Source organism: Vipera ursinii (assembly GCF_947247035.1).
Source record: "Vipera ursinii genome assembly, chromosome: 2".
NCBI lineage: Eukaryota > Metazoa > Chordata > Lepidosauria > Squamata > Viperidae > Vipera > Vipera ursinii.
The window spans coordinates 222,832,751-222,854,764 of NC_139513.1; the positions used below are offsets into that span (position 1 = coordinate 222,832,751).

The 22,014-nt window shown below is 36.4% G+C and overlaps 1 protein-coding gene across 6 annotated transcripts in view; it reads right to left on the bottom strand.

Annotated features, from left to right (window-relative positions):
- Nucleotides 1–49: 49 nt before the first annotated feature.
- The window catches only part of UHRF2 (ubiquitin like with PHD and ring finger domains 2), a 62,447-nt gene continuing 40,482 nt past the window's right edge, over nucleotides 50–22,014 (bottom strand). The window contains exons 7-19 of one of the 6 annotated variants that reach the window (XM_083352542.1): nucleotides 20,212–20,335; nucleotides 18,133–18,240; nucleotides 17,542–17,646; nucleotides 14,925–15,031; nucleotides 14,168–14,334; nucleotides 13,395–13,469; nucleotides 12,871–12,952; nucleotides 11,545–11,686; nucleotides 11,044–11,181; nucleotides 10,067–10,190; nucleotides 3,427–3,590; nucleotides 3,010–3,108; nucleotides 50–460 (exon numbers count right to left, since the gene is read on the bottom strand). In XM_083352542.1, the coding sequence (XP_083208668.1) occupies nucleotides 314–460; nucleotides 3,010–3,108; nucleotides 3,427–3,590; nucleotides 10,067–10,190; nucleotides 11,044–11,181; nucleotides 11,545–11,686; nucleotides 12,871–12,952; nucleotides 13,395–13,469; nucleotides 14,168–14,334; nucleotides 14,925–15,031; nucleotides 17,542–17,646; nucleotides 18,133–18,240; nucleotides 20,212–20,335 (1,582 nt within the window). In that variant the 3' untranslated portion in view covers nucleotides 50–313. Of the gene's footprint in view, nucleotides 461–3,009; nucleotides 3,109–3,426; nucleotides 3,591–4,679; nucleotides 4,775–9,749; nucleotides 9,850–10,066; nucleotides 10,191–11,043; nucleotides 11,182–11,544; nucleotides 11,687–12,701; nucleotides 12,953–13,394; nucleotides 13,470–14,167; nucleotides 14,335–14,924; nucleotides 15,032–17,541; nucleotides 17,647–18,132; nucleotides 18,241–20,211; nucleotides 20,336–22,014 lie in introns of those variants that run through there. The other 5 variants (XR_014491189.1, XR_014491190.1, XM_083352543.1 and 2 more) reach the window with 5 other exon arrangements.

Below are 22,014 nucleotides of genomic sequence, written 5' to 3' on the forward strand. Positions count from 1 at the left end.
TTATTTTCTCCAACTGAGGTAGTTACAAAAACAACTGAAGACCTGCTACTACTGTGGCCAGAGCCAAGAAAGCATTTGTTCCTGCATACAAACTAATGGTCATCTGTTCAAAACTACCTTTGTGGAAAGGAAGCTGAGAATTTGAAGTTCTTACTACACGACAGATTGCTAAATGGGAAAGAGGGTTGAATTAGCGGCTTCACAATGTGATAGTAAATATGAATTCCCTCAAGCTGGCTGGTCCACTGTTTTCCTAGATGTTTTGTTCTTTTAGTTTATTCAGTCATTTGGAGAAGAAGGTTACAAATACATATCATCGACCTTTGCTATAACCAGGGAAGAACTGGTCAAGTAGTGTCTGCAATATCTTGTTGGGAACCATGATGTAGCCCTTTCCAAGGTCATGTCGGCAAGCAGGACAGGTGAAGACTTCAGCTCTGAAAGAGCGCTGTAAACAGCTCTAAAGTCATGGGAAACATACAAATGTTAAAATCCAAGTCACAAGATAGATACATTACTTAGAGATTAAGCAATATGCAGATGAAAAATATTCTGTGATTGAAACAGTTCTGGGCAGGCTGTGTCTAGAACCAGAATGTGGGTTTGGTCAGCCAGGCAGAGTGGGAAAAATGGAAGGTCAAAGAGTCAACTGTGTGCAATATGTGATAAAGGAAAGGGCAGTGAAGAAGATTGGGCAAGACTGGGCCAGGTGGATTTGCTGCACTCGAATTTAAGAATGGCAAGGAAATGGTGACAGATCTAAGGGAAGGTAACATAAGGAGGGAACAGAAAGGGTGAGTAAACCAGACACACAATGAAAGAGGAGGGGGAAAAGAAAGACTAGGTGTACCAGCTCTGCCCACTATTCCTATAAAAGCTCACCAGAATTATCTTGCCTGAAACCTGGAATAACCATGGTTTCCCAGGTTTTACTCAGCAAGACCAACAGCCTACCCAGGACAGCTGGACCAAACTCCCAAGTTACAATGTATCTGAATTTACCATGAAGCAATTATACTGTCATACTTCCTGCAAAGAGATACCCCAACATTATTATACTGCTATAATATCAGAAGTTATAATTCCAAATTTGAAGAGATATATATTTATAATTTACATAATTAGGAGTGCCAATGCAAACTATCTTATGCCCACTTCATATGTTGACATGCAATTCCCAGCCTTCTTCATTAAGGGGAGTTGAAATCCCACATTTGCAGGGCAAAGGTCCTCTTTCCAGTATATTAGTATTAAAGTAGATGCTGAATCAGTTACAAGTGGGTTAGGCTAGACCTGACAAGAGATTGTTTCCTTATATATAAACAAAGTTACAGAAAGTTTTGTGCTTTTACCATCCACTCTCTATTTCATAGTGTATGAAAAGGAGAAACAAGCCTTCCTGTCCAGCAGTTCTGAACAAATTAAGGTGTCTACTAATATAAACAGGACAATAAGGCAGAATGTGACAGATACAGTAGTCTTTAACTTACAACAGTTCATTCAGTGACTATCAGTTACAACAGCACTGAAAAAAGTGACTTATGACCACTGTAACATCCCCATGGTCACATGATCAAAATTCAGGCACTTGGCAACTAACTCAGATTTATGACGGTTGCAGTGTCCTGGGGTCATTGGTCAACTTTTGTAACCTTTTGACAAGCAAAGTCAATGGAGAAACTAGATTCACTTAACAACCATGTAACTAACTTAACAACTGCAGCAATTCACTTAACAAATGTGGCTAGAAAGGTTGTAAAATGGGGCAAAACAAACTTAACAAATGTCTTGCTTATCAACAGAAATTTTGGGATCAATTGTGGTTGTAAGTTTGCCTCACTCTTGTTTTCTCTCTAACCTCTGCACATTCTGAATGGACCCCTATCTCTCTGGGGAAAGGCGAAGGAAATTCAGTCCACCAGCACATATCCTCCATTAGTGAACAGATATAATTTCAAACAATTAAGACCAAGACACAAGAGAAAACTATAATTTTAACCAGTGTTTACAATCTGATACCCTACAAATATGTTGGACTACAAGTTTCTATGCTTAACGCTTTCCAAGCATTTACCTATAGATTATGTTTTTGCTCTTTTTCTTTGGCTTGTTTTCTTCTGCATATGATCTGTTTCTCAATTTATTATTCTAGCTTTTACAGTGTAAGTTGCCCTAAATTATTCGGTATTGGATGGTGCTTTAAAATAAACAAATAGCTGAACCCAATGTTCATACCCACCCTATGAATCAACATGAATTGTAAAAATAATGTAAGGTGAATAATCTTCTGGAAATTACAGAGATGATGGATATGCATCTTGTAGAGGCTCAAAAGAACTTTATACTCTCAGGTATATAATAATTCAGCACAAATTTTGACACAAGATTACACACAAATGTTAATATCAGAGAATTAATTATCTCAATTCAGGAATTGAAAGCATTTAACATATTGAAGTTAACACCATCTTCAAAACTATGAAGAAAGTATATATTCTGTTTTCATTAAAACAGTCAAAATATGATTTCATAAGTGTAATTATAATCTAAAATCATGCCTGAATTATTTTGTTTTGGGAACTATATAAAAACATTGAAGACTTAGCAAAAAAACCTGAAACTGTTATTTTTAACATTTAAAAATTACTCAGTTCATTACAGCATAAGGTCTGATGAAACTGTCTTGTCCAAAAGAATCTTACATTACAATACAATGTTAGATTGTACTGTGCCACAAGATTCTTCATTGTTTTGTTTACTGCAATAGGCTAGCACAGCTACACTATGAAACTTATTGAAATAAACCACGTCACAGATATATCTGATCAATATATGCATTATCTTACTGTTTGAACTAAGAATGTTCATTAACTTGAGGTAACTACTGACCTACTGTATATGCTTGCTGTTAACAGCAGTACAGAATTTTCTTTCTCCTTTAAAATCTTAGTTTATTTGCTTTTAAAAGTTATAGTAGAACTATGTGAAAATGATCCATGAGACACTTACTTTACAGACATTGTGCAAGCACTCTGTGGTCACCGGCTGATAAACCAGCTCCTGGCAGCAAACGCACATAAAGGATTGTTCCAGTTTCTTCAAAAAATTCTAGGACAGGATAATGGAAAAATAATTAAGTCAAATGCTGAAGTGCTCACAACCTCTTCATAAAATATTGTTTCTATATCAACCCAGACTTCTTTTTGGGCCTGGAGTACAGTATTTGAAATACACTTTCTATTTTAATAAATATACTACATATTAGCCAAATTGTGTTTTCACTCTCTGCAGGTCCTCATGCATTCTGGATGGTGGGGAACTTTCTAAAAAGTTGCAGGGAGAACAAGGTCCTTGTTCCAGTGAAAATCCACTGGCATAACTTTAAAAGGAAACAGTACAGAACCTTGGTTAAAATAAAAAACATACTGGTCCTTCTTTAAGAAATTTGAGAACTTCATCCCAAAGTTTCTGGTTTGGAGAGTCTTCCTGTATCAACCATTGTTGTTGTTGTGTTAGCTGAAAAGCTTCTCCCTTCCCTCCATCACTCATCCTCATTGTTTTGGCTGTATTTGTAGGTTGCTTTATATTGTCTGGAAAAAAAATATTACCAAACCACAATTATAAATTTACACTGACTCCTTCAACTACATATCCTGCAGGAACAAACTTATTGATTAAATTTACCAGAAAATGTAAAATAACAGCAAAACAATCTTAAATTAAAAACTTCCTCCAAAACATACATCCTCTGTTGTATATTATATTCTGAAAATATATCCAGCTTACTTCTTCTAAGGACAACTGAATATTTGCAAAGGTAGTTCTAACACAACTAGTGGTCAGAGAGAAAGTGTTGTGTTTTTTTTTAAAGATACTTTCACAGAAAAAATAATTTCCTTTTTTTATGAGGGATAAATTTCAAGTAACTCACTGCAAGTAAACAGTATGATATTTGATATAAATCTTAAATATTGAAAATAAACTCATTCTTAAAATGTGTCAGTTCGTGTAATTACTGTACCAGGAAGCCCTACCACAGGGCTTTTCAACCAGTGGTACGGGTACCACCTGTGGTACATTGGCACCTGGCAGGTGGTACGCAACCATCCTAGAAAAGTGGTAGTGGGGGAGAGGAATGAGCTGAACCGGTGGTAGCACCGCACAAGCCTGGGTGAGAGATGGCTGGAGCTGCAGGGCTGTCAGGGCTCAGCAGAAGTGCCAGATCAGCGCTTCTTTGGGGCTGTCAGGGCTCAGCGGAAGCACCAGGATCAGCGCCAGGATCCGGCTGGAGCTCAACACTGATCTTGGTGCTTCTGAGTCCAGAAGAAGCGCCGATCAGCTGGAATGTTGCAGCATCTCCAGGGTCTTGTGATTTACATTCAGATGCTTGGCAACTGATTCATATTTATGACGGTCACAGTGTCCAGGGTCATGTGAAGTGACCAAAACCTGCTGCAACCACTCGGCAGACGGGGGGAAATAAAAACCAAACACCCCCCCACCCCCGCTGCCAATCCTCAATAGAAATGCTCACAACAATGAAAACCTCAGACAGGAGGAAGAACGCTGCCGGGTAGGCAGGCAGGTGTCTTGCTCAGCTGTAGCTTTGGGGGCGCTTGTTTCAGTGCCATTGTAACTTCGAACAGCCACTAAGCGAACTGTTGTAAGTCCAGGACTACCTGTACTTCATCACTTTTTTCCTTTTTTGGAGGGGGGGTCATCAAGTTTTTGACACATTGCAAGGCGACTGGTGGTACTCAGATGTTGCCATATCCTAAAAGTGGTACAATGGGTGAAAAGGTTGAAAAGCCCTGCCCTAGCATCTCTGTGGGAATTTCAAGGTTTGTAAAAGAAAAATCATACAGGGAATTGCAAACAGTCCGGTGAAGAATGATTATGCTCCACGGAGTACCTTAAAACAGGGGACCGCAACCCTTCTGTAGCCCAGTGCTGCGGAAGTAGTGGGTGGGTGAGAACCCTGCAAGCTACAAGCAAACGTTTTTTTTCCAATGTTAAGACAGCATTGTCCTTATCTCAAAAGAAGATGTACAGGGAGTGCAGAATTATTAGGCAAGTTGTATTTTTGAGGATTAATTTTATTATTGAACAACAACCATGTTCTCAATGAACCCAAAAAACTCATTAATATCAAAGCTGAATATTTTTGGAAGTAGTTTTTAGTTTGTTTTTAGTTATAGCTATTTTAGGGGGATATCTGTGTGTGCAGGTGACTATTACTGTGCATAATTATTAGGCAACTTAACAAAAAACAAATATATACCCATTTCAATTATTTATTTTTACCAGTGAAACCAATATAACATCTCAACATTCACAAATATACATTTCTGACATTCAAAAACATAACAAAAACAAATCAGTGACCAATATAGCCACCTTTCTTTGCAAGGACACTCAAAAGCCTGCCATCCATGGATTCTGTCAGTGTTTTGATCTGTTCACCATCAACATTGCGTGCAGCAGCAACCACAGCCTCCCAGACACTGTTCAGAGAGGTGTACTGTTTTCCCTCCTTGTAAATCTCACATTTGATGATGGACCACAGATTCTCAATGGGGTTCAGATCAGGTGAACAAGGAGGCCATGTCATTAGATTTCCTTCTTTTATACCCTTTCTTGCCAGCCACGCTGTGGAGTACTTGGACGCGTGTGATGGAGCATTGTCCTGCATGAAAATCATGTTTTTCTTGAAGGATGCAGACTTCTTCCTGTACCACTGCTTGAAGAAGGTGTCTTCCAGAAACTGGCAGTAGGACTGGGAGTTGAGCTTGACTCCATCCTCAACCCGAAAAGGCCCCACAAGCTCATCTTTGATGATACCAGCCCAAACCAGTACTCCACCTCCACCTTGCTGGCGTCTGAGTCGGACTGGAGCTCTCTGCCCTTTACCAATCCAGCCACGGGCCCATCCATCTGGCCCATCAAGACTCACTCTCATTTCATCAGTCCATAAAACCTTAGAAAAATCAGTCTTGAGATATTTCTTGGCCCAGTCTTGACGTTTCAGCTTGTGTGTCTTGTTCAGTGGTGGTCGTCTTTCAGCCTTTCTTACCTTGGCCATGTCTCTGAGTATTGCACACCTTGTGCTTTTGGGCACTCCAGTGATGTTGCAGCTCTGAAATATGGCCAAACTGGTGGCAAGTGGCATCTTGGCAGCTGCACGCTTGACTTTTCTCAGTTCATGGGCAGTTATTTTGCGCCTTGGTTTCTCCACACGCTTCTTGCGACCCTGTTGACTATTTTGAATGAAACGCTTGATTGTTCGATGATCACGCTTCAGAAGCTTTGCAATTTTAAGAGTGCTGCATCCCTCTGCAAGATATCTCACTATTTTTGACTTTTCTGAGCCTGTCAAGTCCTTCTTTTGACCCATTTTGCCAAAGGAAAGGAAGTTGCCTAATAATTATGCACACCTGATACAGGGTGTTGATGTCATTAGACCACACCCCTTCTCATTACAGAGATGCACATCACCTAATATGCTTAATTGGTAGTAGGCTTTCGAGCCTATACAGCTTGGAGTAAGACAACATGCATAAAGAGGATGATGTGGTCAAAATACTCATTTGCCTAATAATTCTGCACTCCCTGTATTTATTGACCTTTTTCTAGCCAAATTATACCTCTGAAATTGAAGTAATAAATTTAGCCCTTCTTAGAATAGCATGATCTCTAATTTCTTATCTTTTTCATTTACCAGAATTTGATGTAATCTCACTTTTGGCTGAAACTTGATCCCTAATCATTCTATTTTCATTTGAAACCATTATTTATAAAGGGTTTAATTCTCTTCCATCTCTTTGAAGTTCAGAATGCTGAACATTTAGCATATCAACATGGCCATCTAAGTTTCTTGTCAGCAAACCTTGTACCAAAACAGACCAAGATTCCAAAATAAAGGTTGAAAACAAATATATCTGAGCAACGATATATTTACAACTGCCAGAAATAGTAATGCTAAACTGGAAGGATATTATGGGTGCATTTTAGAATATGAATACCTTAAGATTCTCAATACTGTACATTAAGTACATGAATTATTTTGAAATGAGATTGATCTCTATAGAGAGAGGCTTCATAATTTGACTTCCTTTTTTGGTATTCACCTATTTCTCTCTTTTTTGTATATATTTTATTGATATTTTTAACATAACATCATTCAGTAATTTGTAAAAAGTATGTTGTCTGGGTAACGTTTATAAAACAATCTTTAACAATTGATTTCTATAATCTATATTCTATGTGTTAATTTCATTTGATTTCCCCTTTCCCCAAAGTATCTTTCTTTGCAAAACATTAGGTTAAGACAATTCTCATTATTTTGATTAACAATTAAGTATATAATTTTTCCAAAAATTCTATTAGTCACTTTAGTTGCCTTATTGTAAATCCTGTTACCGGGCTTATTTCAGCTTATTTCTCCCCCCAAATTCTAAATATTCTTACTAGTGACAATTTTTCAACAATTAACTACATTTACATTGGTGGATTTAATTCTATTTTTTTCCATATAAGCCCTCTCATACTTTAATATTTCTTAATCAATAAGTAAAAAAGTAGAAAGAGAAAAGAGGAGAGAGACAAAAAAGAGGAAAAAAAGAAGAAAAAAAGACAAAAGACAAAAGCACTGAGATACAAAAAATAACATACAACTTAAAATATGTATCCCTCCTAATTTAATGTTTATTCCCTCAATTTCTTATTCTTTTTTACCATAGCTGAGAGTGTATTTAATCTATTTAAACTTTAAGCATTCCATTCAGTAGAACTAATCATCTAATCCTTTCTCTCATTCAAAACACATTTTTTATGTTTTTCTTAGTCACATTTAAATAACTAAAATGTGCTTTGTTTAAATCATTTCAACTTTTTTTTACAGAAAGGAAAAAGAAAAACATATTGTATTAATTTTTTAAAAAAACCATCCCTCTAAGAGTAATATATTTCAAAGTTTTTCCATTTCTTTAGCCATATTCAAACAAATGCTTTTTTAAGTATTCTCTCTGATAAGTCCCATTATCTATTTTCTTGATTTCCATTTTAATATTTTTTCTCTGGCCACTGCCTTTCTTAATCAGTGTGTTTTGCTGCATCATTCATTTCCCTGTAAAGTATTTTTTCTCATTCTTTTCCTTATCTTCAAAGTTGCTTGGACGTGTTGAAATATTTCCCATTTGAATTAAATCATGATTTTTTATTTTATACGGTTCCATCTTTAAGTCTCTATCCTCAGAATTATGTCCAGTCATTTCTACTGTATTTTCTTGGGAAATTTCTTGAAGTGAAATTAAGTTGGAGATAAGTTGATTTATATTCTCAAAGGTTGTTCTGTATTTCTTTGTAGTTTAAAATCATTGTCCTTTGAAATTGTTGCCACTTATCATATGTTTCTTTTGTAAAGTATTCATTGCTTCAGATTTGTTACTCACACTTTGTTTACACAGCTGCATTTTCTAAGAACTTTGAGGGTCAGAGAAAAAAAATCCTCACCCACCAGTAGGTGTCAGCGTTTGCTCATTTTTCAGGTCTTTCTAGTCATTTTTCTCTTTCTAAAGGGTAAGTTTTGCTTCCCCCCCCCCCCCCAGGAGATCTCTCATTTTTCGGACTTTCTTCTTCAGCAAAATAGGCAGCACAGAGAAAATCAATATTCTTACCCAAGCATGCTGTTTAAAATCCGCTTAAAGCTTATGGACTTCCGTTGTTTTCAGCTATGACTGGACAATGGAGTTAGCCAGCCTTTTCTTCTGGTGATTTCTGGGAGGCTTCTCCTGGACCATTCAGGGAGACTGCCGTCTCTCCTAAGTCCCTGGGATTTCCTTCCTTCATTCCACCCCTTCAGGGTGGGTTCTGGCCCCTTAGGGTCCCCAACAAAAAGAAATTTCAGCCGAAGGGTTTGGCATTCCGAATCTTCAGACTGCCCACTGGAAATCAGGAACCGGAAGCTCACTTATTTCTTATTGACCTCCCTTCTGTCTTGTCAATGTCCTCCAAAACTTTCAAATGCCAAGTATCAATCCCAATGTTTCATTTTTTTCCCTTGCATCTTCCCTTCCCTCTCCAAGCTTCTAATATATCACAGAAAAATCTTAAGTTCCCTCATCCTTTGTTGATCTACATACTAATGGCCAATAGTAACCTATAACCAACAGCTTTTAGAAAGTCCCCCAAAATTGCATTGTCAAATTCTGCCAGAAAAGACAGAAAAATAAAGGATAATTTCTTGGTCTAACATTTTTGGTAATAAACGACAAACATTTTGAAGCGATCTAAACACATGGCCCTGTGGCAGGCCTTTGGCAAGAATGACAGCCATCCCTTTTCCTCATTTTCCTTGTTCCTATCTGGATTTGTTTTCTTCTGTTCTTTTGTTATGATTTTTTTAAAATGGTTACTTGTTTTAACAATTTGTAAACTGCCCACAGTTGCTGGAAATTGGGTGACATATAAATTTAATACATTTATTATTACAGATATGTAAGCCTTCACTTAGTTTTAACACTCAAAAATTATGCTGAAAAAATTTCAGCTTAAAGAACTCTATTGTATTTCCAATAACTTAAAATCAACTTTACAAAAACATCATCCCCACACACAAAAATTCAAAAGCCCTCATTTATACAAACCTTAGTGCTATGGGTCCTTGGATGAAATGGAATATCATTTCTTGAGAAAGTGATTGAAACTTAAGGTAAGTCTAATGGCTAAGATATATTGATGAGAGTGCATACCTAGCATGATATTTCTGTCAATGCCCTGTCCACTGGCTTACATAAAGACTCCTAAATGTCTTCTCTCTGAAGGTACTCATTCAGCCCTGCAGTTCACCAGCTAGTTGGGAATGAAGAAGTAATGGAACAATAGATAAAATATAGGCGGAAGATGACTCAGAAGAGATCCAACTGAATACAAGAAAGAATCAATGTGAAAACACTAATTTCTGACAGACCTGTTAGATATTTAAGAGGTCCCAGAGATATTATGTTTCAATATGGATTGAAATACCTTCTCTATCTGATAACTGATGGATTTAAGTAGCCAGACATACCGTCATTAATTGGTCTTTTCTGATTTCCATTGCTCTGTTCCATTGGTTCCTGTTTCACAGGCTGCTTTTTTACTTTATCTTTCTTTTCTTTATTTGCCATTGCTTCCCAATAGCCTTCTGGGTACTACAAAAGAAGAACATCACATCTGAGAAGTATTTTTAGCAATGCTTGCATCAAAACAAGACCATCTGGAATAGCAGAATGTTTGTAAGATCTATTATGTCAAAGACAACTTCAGTGTTTGAAGGGGAGCAAAAAATAAATCTATTGAGTTAACTAATTCACAAAATGCCATTATTCCCTTGTGGCCCAAGGTGAATCCTGAGTCTTCATTTCTAACTGTGACAAATAGATTGGCTGAAATTCCTTTGAAAAGGAATCAAAGTCTGTTTCCATTTTTCTATATTTTATCATTTGATCTAGGAATCCAAATGTTAACAAATGATTTAAGTTCTAGGTTTATCTACTTCAACACATTTTATATTGGGAATGATTCATGTTTGAAGGATAGTAAGTCACAACTGAGTCTCCGAGTTTTCTGAAGAACTAAGGAGGCATAATCAACAGTTTCAAAGTCATTTATTGCTAGGGATGGCAGTTAAGGTTAATATTTATATACTTTACATACAGTTAAGGAGCAGAAAGTTCTTGATGTAAACTGTTTGTTTCCATCTAAAAACCATCCCAAAATATGAAAAAGGGTCCTCAGCTATACAAGGAAGATTCAGCCATTTGGTTACTGAATTTCAATCATTATTTAAAAATAATGGGGCCAGAACACAGAACTAGTCCATGTGTAGCCTATAACATTGTCACCTTCTCATCTCCATGGACTTCTGAGCATTATACAGAAAATATGATCCAAGTCATCTGACATCTTTAAAATAAATCTGAAGACAAGAGAGCTTCAGCTGAGTATTGACAATCTTATCTGTTTTAGTAAAAGATAAAAATGATGGCAACTTTAAGTTCTAACCTGTAAACTCAAGCCCAATTTCTTTGACCGTTCAATTCCCTCTGTAGTCCAAGGTGCAGGTTCAGCATCATCTCTTCTCAGAAGATAGCGCCAAACTAAAAATCCACATTTTCCAATTTCTGGCCAATATTTCACCACCTGAATTATAAAGTTGCTTTTATATGCATCTTCTATAGACTAGCTGCTTAGATCAACTTTAAGAAATCATTCAAACGTTTGTATCTAAAGTGTTTAATCTAAGAAAGTCAAATAAATGTTGACTGTACAAAAGTTTTTTTTTTTTTAAAAAAATCCAGCACATGTAAAATGATTGTCATAGGAAGGACAAAACAAAAGACAGCAGAAATAAGTTTATTTAAAGTAACACACTATAGCATGAATGAATTTATTGATCTGTGATTTTTTCTCTTTGCTTAGCTGTGCATTCAAGGCGGCTAACAAAATTAAAATGCAGGATGCAAAATAGAAAATTAAAGTATGAAATAATCAAGTATTAAAAACCTGGAACTGCATCATGAATGTTCTTCTAAGGCATAGAGAGTAAGAGCCAGAAAAGAGTGAATTCCAAAATATGAATGTGGTACAGAAGAGCTTCGGAGTCTGGGGGCACACACAAAAAGGCTTCTTCTGCAGACAATAATGTCTGTACAGGCTTGTTAAAGAAAAGGCAAGGAAGTCAGGTCCTAAGCTGTGTGTTATAGTTGTATTATTTATTATTAAATTTATATGTAAGCCCACCCATTCTAATATTTAATAACAGCACCACATTATTCCCATATCTTATATTAGTTAGCAGCCCAAATGCCACATTTTGTGCCAACTAAAACTTACAGGTGCTTTTTAAGGATAAATCATGGTGACCCAAAAATGGCTAAAAATGATTTGAAATCATCCAGATAGCCTGCCAGTGCAGTGCAATGAGCTCTTTATCACAGCTGCAATATTGATCAATGAGATCTTCTATTTTGTGGAGAAGAGAGGGATGCAATACTGTGTTTCCCTGAAAATAAGAAATGGTCTTATACTTTTTTGCCTCCAAAATGTCTTGCCCATTTACCTCAGGACTGCCACAGCCAGGCCTCCCACACCCCGACACCTGTCATGTCGCTGCCCGACTTCCTCTCTGGCTGCTTGCGGCAGGACGCCATGTGCCGCATCGTGCCAGTGGCACCACTTGCAGCAAGACACCATGTGGTGCATTGCGCCAGTGTCACTGCTCGTGGCAGGAGGTGATGTGGAGTCCTGCCACGAGCGGTGGCACTGGTGTGATGTGCCATGTGGCCTTTTGCCGTGAGTGGCCACCAGCAACCAGAAGTGAGTGAGCAGCTACGCAGGCTCCTGCTGGACAGGGCTGCTGCTGCCGCCACCACAAGGCAGATGCCAGGGCATGGAAGGCTTGGCTACGGGGCCTGAGGTAAGCAGGTGTGGGGCACATGGGGCAGCTCCACCCCCCACCCTAGCTTGATTTTTACCCATGCGTCTCGCCATACCTCGTACAACCAGATGGTGGGATGGAGCGGGCGGGGTCTTAACTAGGGGGATAGGGCTTATATTAGGCGCAGACATAAAAATCAAACTAGGGCCTATTTTCAGGATAGGTCTTACTTTCAGGTAAACATGGTATATCCACAACAGGCTAAATTTCAACATCCAAGTACCCAAGAGTCAACCAACAAGTCTGGATTTCATTTGTTCATCTGTATTTAGTCCATTATCAAACTTCAGCATTTGTCAAGGGAACCAACTATTTCCTTCAGGGCAAACAGTAGTAGAACTGGTGTTATTAGCATATTGATAGCATCCCACTCCAAAGTTTCAAGTAGATACTGAAAAGCATGAGGAACAAGATGGAGTCTCATGGAATGCCATAGATACGTTAGTGTGAAACAGAAGTGCCTCAGCAAAAGATCTGAAACAACCGTAAAACAGATAGCCTAGAGAAATTAGCAGGGTCACACATCCTATACATTTTCCAGCATAGGTAATCCACCAAGCCAGTTTTAGTCCTGTATTTAAATCAAAAGTTAAAATTAAAACATAATAAAGAGTGATAAGGTATTTGCCTGGAACCAATATCCACAATTTGCTCAGGAAAACTCTCTAGAATAAATATGTCTCTAGAAAGACATAATGTATAGCTGTAGGTTAAAGATCCCAGAAAAGTAACTGAGACATATTTTCCTAATCTCCTTCCTGGCAAAGATCATAGGAAATGCTAGACAGTTGTCATATTAAAATCAGATCTAAATCTCAACTTGAAGTGGATTCTGGATCTTTTTCATCCAAGCACATCTCTCTACATATACATTAGTTCTAGGAAAGAAACTTATGCTATCTGAAAAGCAACTTACATACAAAGGCAAGTTGAGGTATTGATCTCAATTTATCTATCTTGCTTCTGATCATCTGCACTGTGTTGTAGTGGACTTCCTAAGCAATGGGTATTGTAAAGAAAGAACTTAATATTGACTTACACAATAAGTAACCTTTGATAACCAGACTGTTTCTCTAAAAAGTATATATCCCACATTTTCTAAGAAAGGCATTTTTACTGTTAGTGGCAACTATTATTATTAGTTTTGCAAATTAAGAGAAATAAGAGACAGCTGAAGAAGTTTAGAGGGCTTTTTAACATAAATTCATCAATAAGATGCCAGCAGCTGAAAAGTCTATTTCTTATGCTATAAACAAAAATCCAGTTGTTGTTTTTTAAATGCACATTATTGAATTACTGAATATATATTAAACTTATTATCAATTCTTTCTCTCCCTCCATCACCTCAGATACATTGTGCAAAAGCTGAAATAATAGACAACCAATACAATAATATAATAAATTAAATACGATACTGGTTTTAACTGAGCATATTTTCTAGAGTGTTGTATTCAAAGCTGCATGAACAGAAAGCTGTGTGCACAAAGGGCTTTCTTTAAAGATCAGAAGGTCACTGAATGCTTGAAATGTGTCATTAGTAACATCCAGAAATCACAAAAAAATTATACACAAACACCTTTTCTGCTTTGGAAATAATTTTCAGAGGGGGTATATAGATCAATATGTTTTGCAGTACAAAAAAGTACTTTGTTAATAATATTTTCCAAGACAAATATGGAAAAACAATACTTGCCTTGTATATGCCATCATATCTATTGCCTTCCTCTGGAGCATATTTGCTGATCCTTCGACCTTTTGAACTGCGAACAACTCTAACTGGTTTTCCAGCTCTCCAATTTTTAGACTCAGCTCCATTTTTGTCATCCAATGGAGCATCACAATTTAGAGCCAGGGCCCTAAAAAATATTTTTTTAAAAGTTTTTCAACATGACAGAGCATTAAAGTATCAGCGCATCAGTCAGGATAATCATATGCCAAACTATTGCAATTTGATACTCCAAAGTCATCAGAGCATACAGCAGGCAGGTGAGCCTAAAATCACCACTGAGTCAACTACAGTTTGTTCCTATAGAAACAGTTTGCCCATCTCAAGCTTAAACGATCAGATCTTCCTTTCCTTCCTTCACAAAAATGTAGAGAGCTGCATTCAGATACTCAAAACAGAGGCAGGCGTTCCACAATTGGAAGGGGTCCTAAGTTTATTCAGCCACTAAAACTAAACATTAAAGCTTTCCATACCCTCTGAAATCGGTTCTGCTTTATTCTCTCACCAACAAGGTAGTGATAAGCAGAAATATTGTTTTTCCTCTGTGTGAAAACCTGCGGTCCACCTTTGCCTAGCATTCAGGGCACCTCTAAGATGCCTTAGCAACCTAGAAGGGACAACAGATTTAAGATGGCTACCTTTTTGGAAGTGGACAGTTTCTCCTTAAAAATGAATGCTTGCTTCTTAAAAAATAAATAGGAAAACATTTTTAAAAGGCACCTGTTCATGTGTGTTAGAGTTTGATCAAATGAATGTTCCCCAATTCTTTTATTGCCAGAAAGATCTCTTCCACCACTCCCAGTGTAAGTAAATTCATCACCTCGGTCCTATATAAGAAGATAAATTATCCTTTAAAATGTCAAATTATGATTGCGGATATTCTGAAATATACAAGTAGAAAATGAAAATGAGTCCCATGCAATAACAGCTCTGCATATATAACTATACCAACACTTTCTGTGGTGCTGCCACAGATATTTCAGGAGGTGTGATATGAGTGGTCATGTTCATGTGTGTTTGCGTACAAATGTGTCTATCTAAAAACACAAAAACATTAACTTCAATAGGCAACTTTTTAGGACAAATTTACAAGCCATCCTACATGGGCTGCAAGAGGGAAACAGAATACTAATAACTTGATGACATTCTCATTCTGAGCAAAAATGGAAGGATTTTTCAACCCAAATCTTCCCATTCCATGCTCTCCTATTATATCTGTTCTATATATGAATTACTGGCAAAGAGTTGGACCTAACAACAGATTTCTACATGCCAAGATATTGGGAATGCCTCTCACAGGTAAAGCCTCTTATCCTCAAACTTCAGTGGTACTAAAAGACCTGCAAACATTTCCAAGAATATCATTAACTCAGGTGAGGGCACCTACAAATAGAAAGCACCTTTCCTCACTATACTCTAAAAAATAGTTAATATGTCTGCAAAGTACCTGAACATTTTGTTGGTTGTGCTTGATCTATTTTAGCATATTTACATATTATCTGTTTAAAACAAATTAGTTCAATATCTCTTAGCAATTTGCATTAACAACATCTACTATTCTTTTTTTGTGTGTATCTGTCTGGCTTTTTCTTTTATTACGATTGTTGTTGAAGTTGTACTGCATTATGTCCATATTGATGTGATTACTTTAATTAACATCTTACTCTACTATTAGCGAAGCTATTTAAAAAAGGTGAGTTTGAACAATTTCAAACAAACAAACAAAAAAACAAACAAATGAGATGAATGGCTTTGAGTGAATTTTGACCTCACAGGTATGATAAATTACTAATCTTTCTCTCCATGGCTATACCCTTTCTACAAGATGTAAACTACCTCCCCCCAAAAAATACCTCATGAAGGCACTTAGCATGACTTAAAAGATTAACAGGTTCAAGGATGCTGAGCATGAATTAAATCTGTTTGAGAGCTACTATTCTTCTGTGGTTGTTTTCGGAAATAAAGAGTAATATTTGAAGGCTTATGCACCTTTCTTTTCCTTTGAAATATTCTGATTTTTGGCATCAGCTATTCAGTAAAAATGTACTTTACTTTCACATCATCTGTTTGAGCAAGTAATTAGCATTTAACAGCAAATGACACCAATAAACTAAAAGAAATCTGTAACAATGTTACTTGTAGATTCTTTATTAATCACAAAATTGTAGGCCTGAGGAAATAGGGCAAAACACACAAAAAGTACATTATATCTTCTTGAGCTACTTTGTATATGAACATGAACCATAGATAATAAATAAAAAGCATTAATTAAATATCAAAGCATGTCAGTTAGCGCCAATTCAATGCTATCAGGAGTAATTGACTAAATCATCCAAAGGCTATAGCAGTTAATAATGTGGATTTACACAATAAAAGCATGTTAAGAAATTATCTAATAAATAGAAACATTTTATAAAATTTCATAAGCAACATGAAAAACAAAATGCTGATAAGTATTCTAATAAAATTATATGAACATATTTTTGGTTGCACTGCTGAAATACCATTCATTGCTAGAAACATTTCCCATCTTTATATAGTGCAGCTCAGAGTGCTACAGCAGGGATCACCAACCTTGGCAACTTTAAGATCTGTGGACTTCAACTCCCAGAATTTCCTGGCAGACCACGGGCTGGGCAATTCTGAGAATTGATGTACACAAGTCTTACAAGTTTCCAAGACCAGAGACGCCTGCTATATAGAATGTTCCCTCCTCCCATTTTCTTCACACATCAGCACTGCAAGGTACATTGGACTAGGAGAGTGTGATTGATAAGCTCTGTACAAGTCAGAAATGAAAAATGGAATATATTGTGTAATAAAAAGTACATTGTGAAAAGATGTATTCTATACAATAGTGCCCTTTCCTGCTTCCTTCAGGTTCTCTTCCAACATTAACTATTACCTAGATATTCATACTTCGCTTTACATTTTTACAATTATTGCTCATATTTTATCTTCCATTCTATAGTAGGATGACATGACTAAAATTTCATTTTAAGACTCCAATACTAATCTCTGTTGCCACAAACAATTCCTAGCAACAGAAGGAAGTATCCATGTCCTGCCGATGGCTGAACATTAATTTTATTCCGGCTGGTGAATGTGGATCATTTTCGCTGTCGGATTAATAAACCTCTCTAATTCTTCTCTTCTTCTCCAGTCAAAATCTCAGTATTGCTGAATGCTGGGACGCACTGACATTTTGCTAACACAAAAATATATCCATTCTAAACACTTTAAAAAACATTTTTACCAACATGTTTATATCTTTCCATAGCATGAGATAAATCAATTAAACAGAGCATCAATACATAAATCAGAATATAAAACTTACAACTTCATCTTCAAATCCTCCAGCCAACACAAGGGAGTAAGCGCCATCATTACTACGTCCATGAATTCCACCAACGTGAGGTCTATGAACACCTGCTTCACTCACCTTTAATTAAACAAGTTTAAAATAAATTCCTATTTTTAATAGCAGAAGTAACATATCAATGCATCTAACTGAAATACTTTAATCTTGTTTTCCTGAAAAAAAGTACTCAAAAGCTATTAAATTGTAATCAAAACACTTTCCAGTTTCAAACATATTTTTAAAAAATTATATTTAAAACTTGAGTCCCTAGAGTAGTAAATTTATTTTTGGCAATTATCCAAGACAAAAGATTTATTTTACAATAAAGATATTAACCCAGGATCACAAAAGGTTCACTTATATTAATCTGCTGGTGGGGTCCTCTCAATAATTCAGTATGATAATGGGGGAAAAAAAATCAAAAGTAGCTACAAGTGCAACATTAAAAACTAACTGGCCTCAAATATGACATTAAAAAACCCAAGCAATGATTTATATACTCATGCAAATGACACAATAGTGAAACAAAAGAGTGGAAAACAATATATAGAAAACATAGCTACATACCTGCACTCTAAATTTCCACGTTGCTCCAACTGGAACACCAGGTATAGGTCCATAATGATTAGAAGGAACAATAGTGCATTCCTTAGTACGGCCAACACAGGCCATGCCCTACCACCATCAGGAGAACAAAGCAAGCATAGTAATTATGAAACTTTATGAAGAAGTACCTGTTTCAGCAATGTTTTTATTCACAGCTTATTGAGATAAGGGTATTCAAGAGCCACCAGGCTGCTGTTCTTAGAGAATCAATTTAAAAAAATGTTTGCAGTTGGCTTTGCTCATTTTTTTGAGAACTACTATGAATTATATATAAAATCAGCAAACTTCTCTATATTAGCAGCAAATAAAAGAAAGCAGAAAAACTAAAATTGTTTGCCAGAACTGCTGTCATTATTCAGCATGGTTACAAGACTTCATTCCTTATTATTGCTGAATGATGGTGTTCCTGGCCCAATCATTACTGATAAATGTGAACTACTATTTTTAGATATTTGAGAACATACATTTTAATTCAAATTTTCAGAATTCTCCATTCAGAATAGGTAGAACAAAATATTTAACAGCTTAACAGAGTTGGAAAGGACCTTGGAAGTCTTCTAGTCCAACTCCCTGCTCAGGCAGGAAACCCTATACCATTTTAGATAAAATTTAAAAACTTCCATTGTTGGAGCAATCACGACTTCTGGAGGCAAGTTGTTCCACTGATTAATTGTTCTAACTGTCAAGAAATTTCTCCTTAGTTTCTAGATTGCTTCTCTCCTTGATTAGTCTCCATCCGTCTTGTCCTCCCTTCAGGTGCTTTGGAGAATAGTTGGACTTCCTCTTCTTGTGGCAGCCCCTGAGATATTGGAACACTGCTATCATGTCCCCCCTCGTCCTTCTTTTCACTAAACTAGACATAACCAATTCCAACAATCATTCTTTATATGTTTTAGCCTCCAGTGCCCTAATCATCTTTGTTGCTCTTCTCTGTACTCTTTCTACAGTCTGAACATCTTTTTTACATCAAGGCGACCAAAGTTGGATGGAGTATTCCAAGTGGTCTTATCAAGGCATTATAAAGTGGTATTAACACTTCATGTGATCTTGATTCTATCCCTATGTTAATGATTGATGAATGTGAACACTGGGCCTAAAACAAAGTCTTAGGGTACCCCACAACATATCTCCCTCCATGTAGAACCAGTTAACAATCTGGATTAAATTCCATTATTAATCCTCATCTGAGTATATTTTAAAAAACAGGCAGGTTCACAGTGATGCAGGGAAATTTTTTACAGTACAAGCTACATAAAATTTTGTAAGTTTATTAAATTGCACCCAAAAACTGGCTACATTCCAGTTAAGACTTTTAACATTAATATGATCTATCTTCGCTATTGTATTTTCAACTAACTGAATATCTGAAACACTCTTTTTCAAGACCATTCCACATAAAAGATATTGCAATATTCACGTTTGAGAAATAATCTAAATAATATACTAAAAAATCAAAACATCTATTTTCATCAACAGGAATCATTAAGTGCCATAGTAATATAAAACAATGCAAAAGATATTGTAAATAATTTGGGGTTCTGTAGCATAAATAAAATAAAATAATAAAATAAAATAAAATAAAAAACAGCCAGCAAGCAGATTTTTTAAAATGACTGCAGTTAATTTTAAAAACCACTCTAAAATAACAAACTTCATTTAACTTTGCTAGCAAAATGGAGGGAGAAAAAAAGCACACTCTAAAGCATCATTATTTTTAACTCCTAATCATGATTTCAATTCCATACTATTTACTAAAAATCATACTTTAGTATGATGTTTAAACTGAGTAAAAATGCTATGTTTGAGATGTGGAGAATAGCAATTAATAGTGACTTTGGGTAATTTGTTTGAGTTTTTGCTTCTGGTTTTTATTTTATGTGGGAATTACATTTCATACTTGGATTATGAAGTTATGGAGGACATTAGGAAATAATAATTATTTTTTAACCTTTTTTAGTTTCTTAAAACTGTCTGAAGTTTATAAGTGAGGAAATAAATGTTTAGAGAGGATACGTACAAGGATATCTAAATATTATTTACCTTGCCCCAATCTCGTTGGCTGTCAGTGCAGGCAGATGGCATTTTTGCTTTCTTTTTACTTTGTTTCAGCTTTTCCCCAGCTTTTACAACCTCGTTAGAATCATTTTTACAGGAAGGACAGTACCTAAAATATTAATGAATTTAAAAATCTTTTAAACTATAAATAAACATACAATGCTAACATATGCATTTTATGCAATATGCATTGAAACACAACTCCTTGTGGGTTTATATTTCATATTTACATTTCTTGCAACTTCTTATAAACCCCTTTCTTCTTTTAATATTTACTGCATTCATATGTCATTTTTTTTGCTCAAGGTGGCTATAATTTTATTGTAATAGTGTCTTGTAAGAGAGATTAGACTTACAAAGTGACTCAAAATCATCCAGCAAACTCCATGACTGATTAAATCTCCAAAGTCTCAGTTGAAGACCTACGCTATGCAGATAATATGGTTTATGATGGCAATTGGGACTGGGATTTCTACTGCTAACTGATGAAGTCATAAAGCGTGACCAGATCACTTAATGATGACAATCCCAGCAGTGCTGTTGCCTTGATTAACTGAACGCTATGGTTGTTACATGAGGCAACTTCCTGCTGGCCTCCCATAACCAAAGTCAGTGGGGAAGCCAGCAGAAAGCTGCAAATGCTAGACTGGCAGCCGGGTAGGTGGCTAATGCTAGGTGGGGAAGGGAGTGCAAGGAAGGATAAAAGAAGGCATGCATTAATGGCGGGCAAGAGCACAGAAGAATTAGGGGGAAAGTGCACAGGTGGGGCAGACTCACCCCAGTGATTTGCAACCTTCCCTATTGACTTTCTGGGGCAGCTGCTAGGGTACATGGCAGATGGCAACCATGTGATCATGGAGCACTGCAAACAGTCATTCATGCAAACTGATTGCCAAGCACCTAGATTGCAGTCATGTGACCACAGGGGAGCATTTCCTCCAATATATTAGATGGGGCTGTTCTTCTAATCCTGCCATATATTTCTCCTGAAATATTGCATGAGGGATTTGGCCTTGAAATAAACAGGGCAAGATTAGACATAATTTGCTTCTTCTCTCTTGGCTTTAAGCTTGGATTTTACAATAAGGTGTTCTATAAAATGCAAAACTAAACCACGATCCCATATTATTATTACAATATGTAAGAAACAAAAACAAATATGGACAAATCTGATGTATTACTCCAATGTAGGAGTTATATGAGGGAAGCTATGATCATGACCCTCCCCTGCAGCTGCAGGTTTAGGATAAGCATCTGAATATCATAATTTGGTAGCAGCTGGCTAAGCGAACAATATAACAATTACACTGTCCAAGATAATTAAGCCTTGATTTTGAGCAAGCGCTGTTAAATGATAAGTTATCTTAATTAGACAGGTTTTATGCTCAACAACTCCTGGATATTTTCTACCATAAGCAGAAGAACAAAAACCTACTATCTCAGCAAATACTTGCAAAATTCATCATCCTGCAAAAATTGTATGATATTCCAAATTTAGCTTCTAAAGACTATTTTATAAAAGACTGCAATTATTTTGAAGTTTGGAACATTTGGAGTAATCTGCAAACAATCTCCTGGTGAACACTGCTCAACAGCTTCTATTTGGTTACTGTCAGAAGTAGAAGCTAACCATCTCTTTCAATTATGAGTACAACAGGGTCAAGCAAAGATTTGAATTTACACATCTACAAATTACAGAAGGAATTGATCTTTCTTTAGAAACTCTCGCTGGTAAGAAGAACAGGAGCAATCAACTTACCATACAATAAGCCTAGGGTTACTATACAG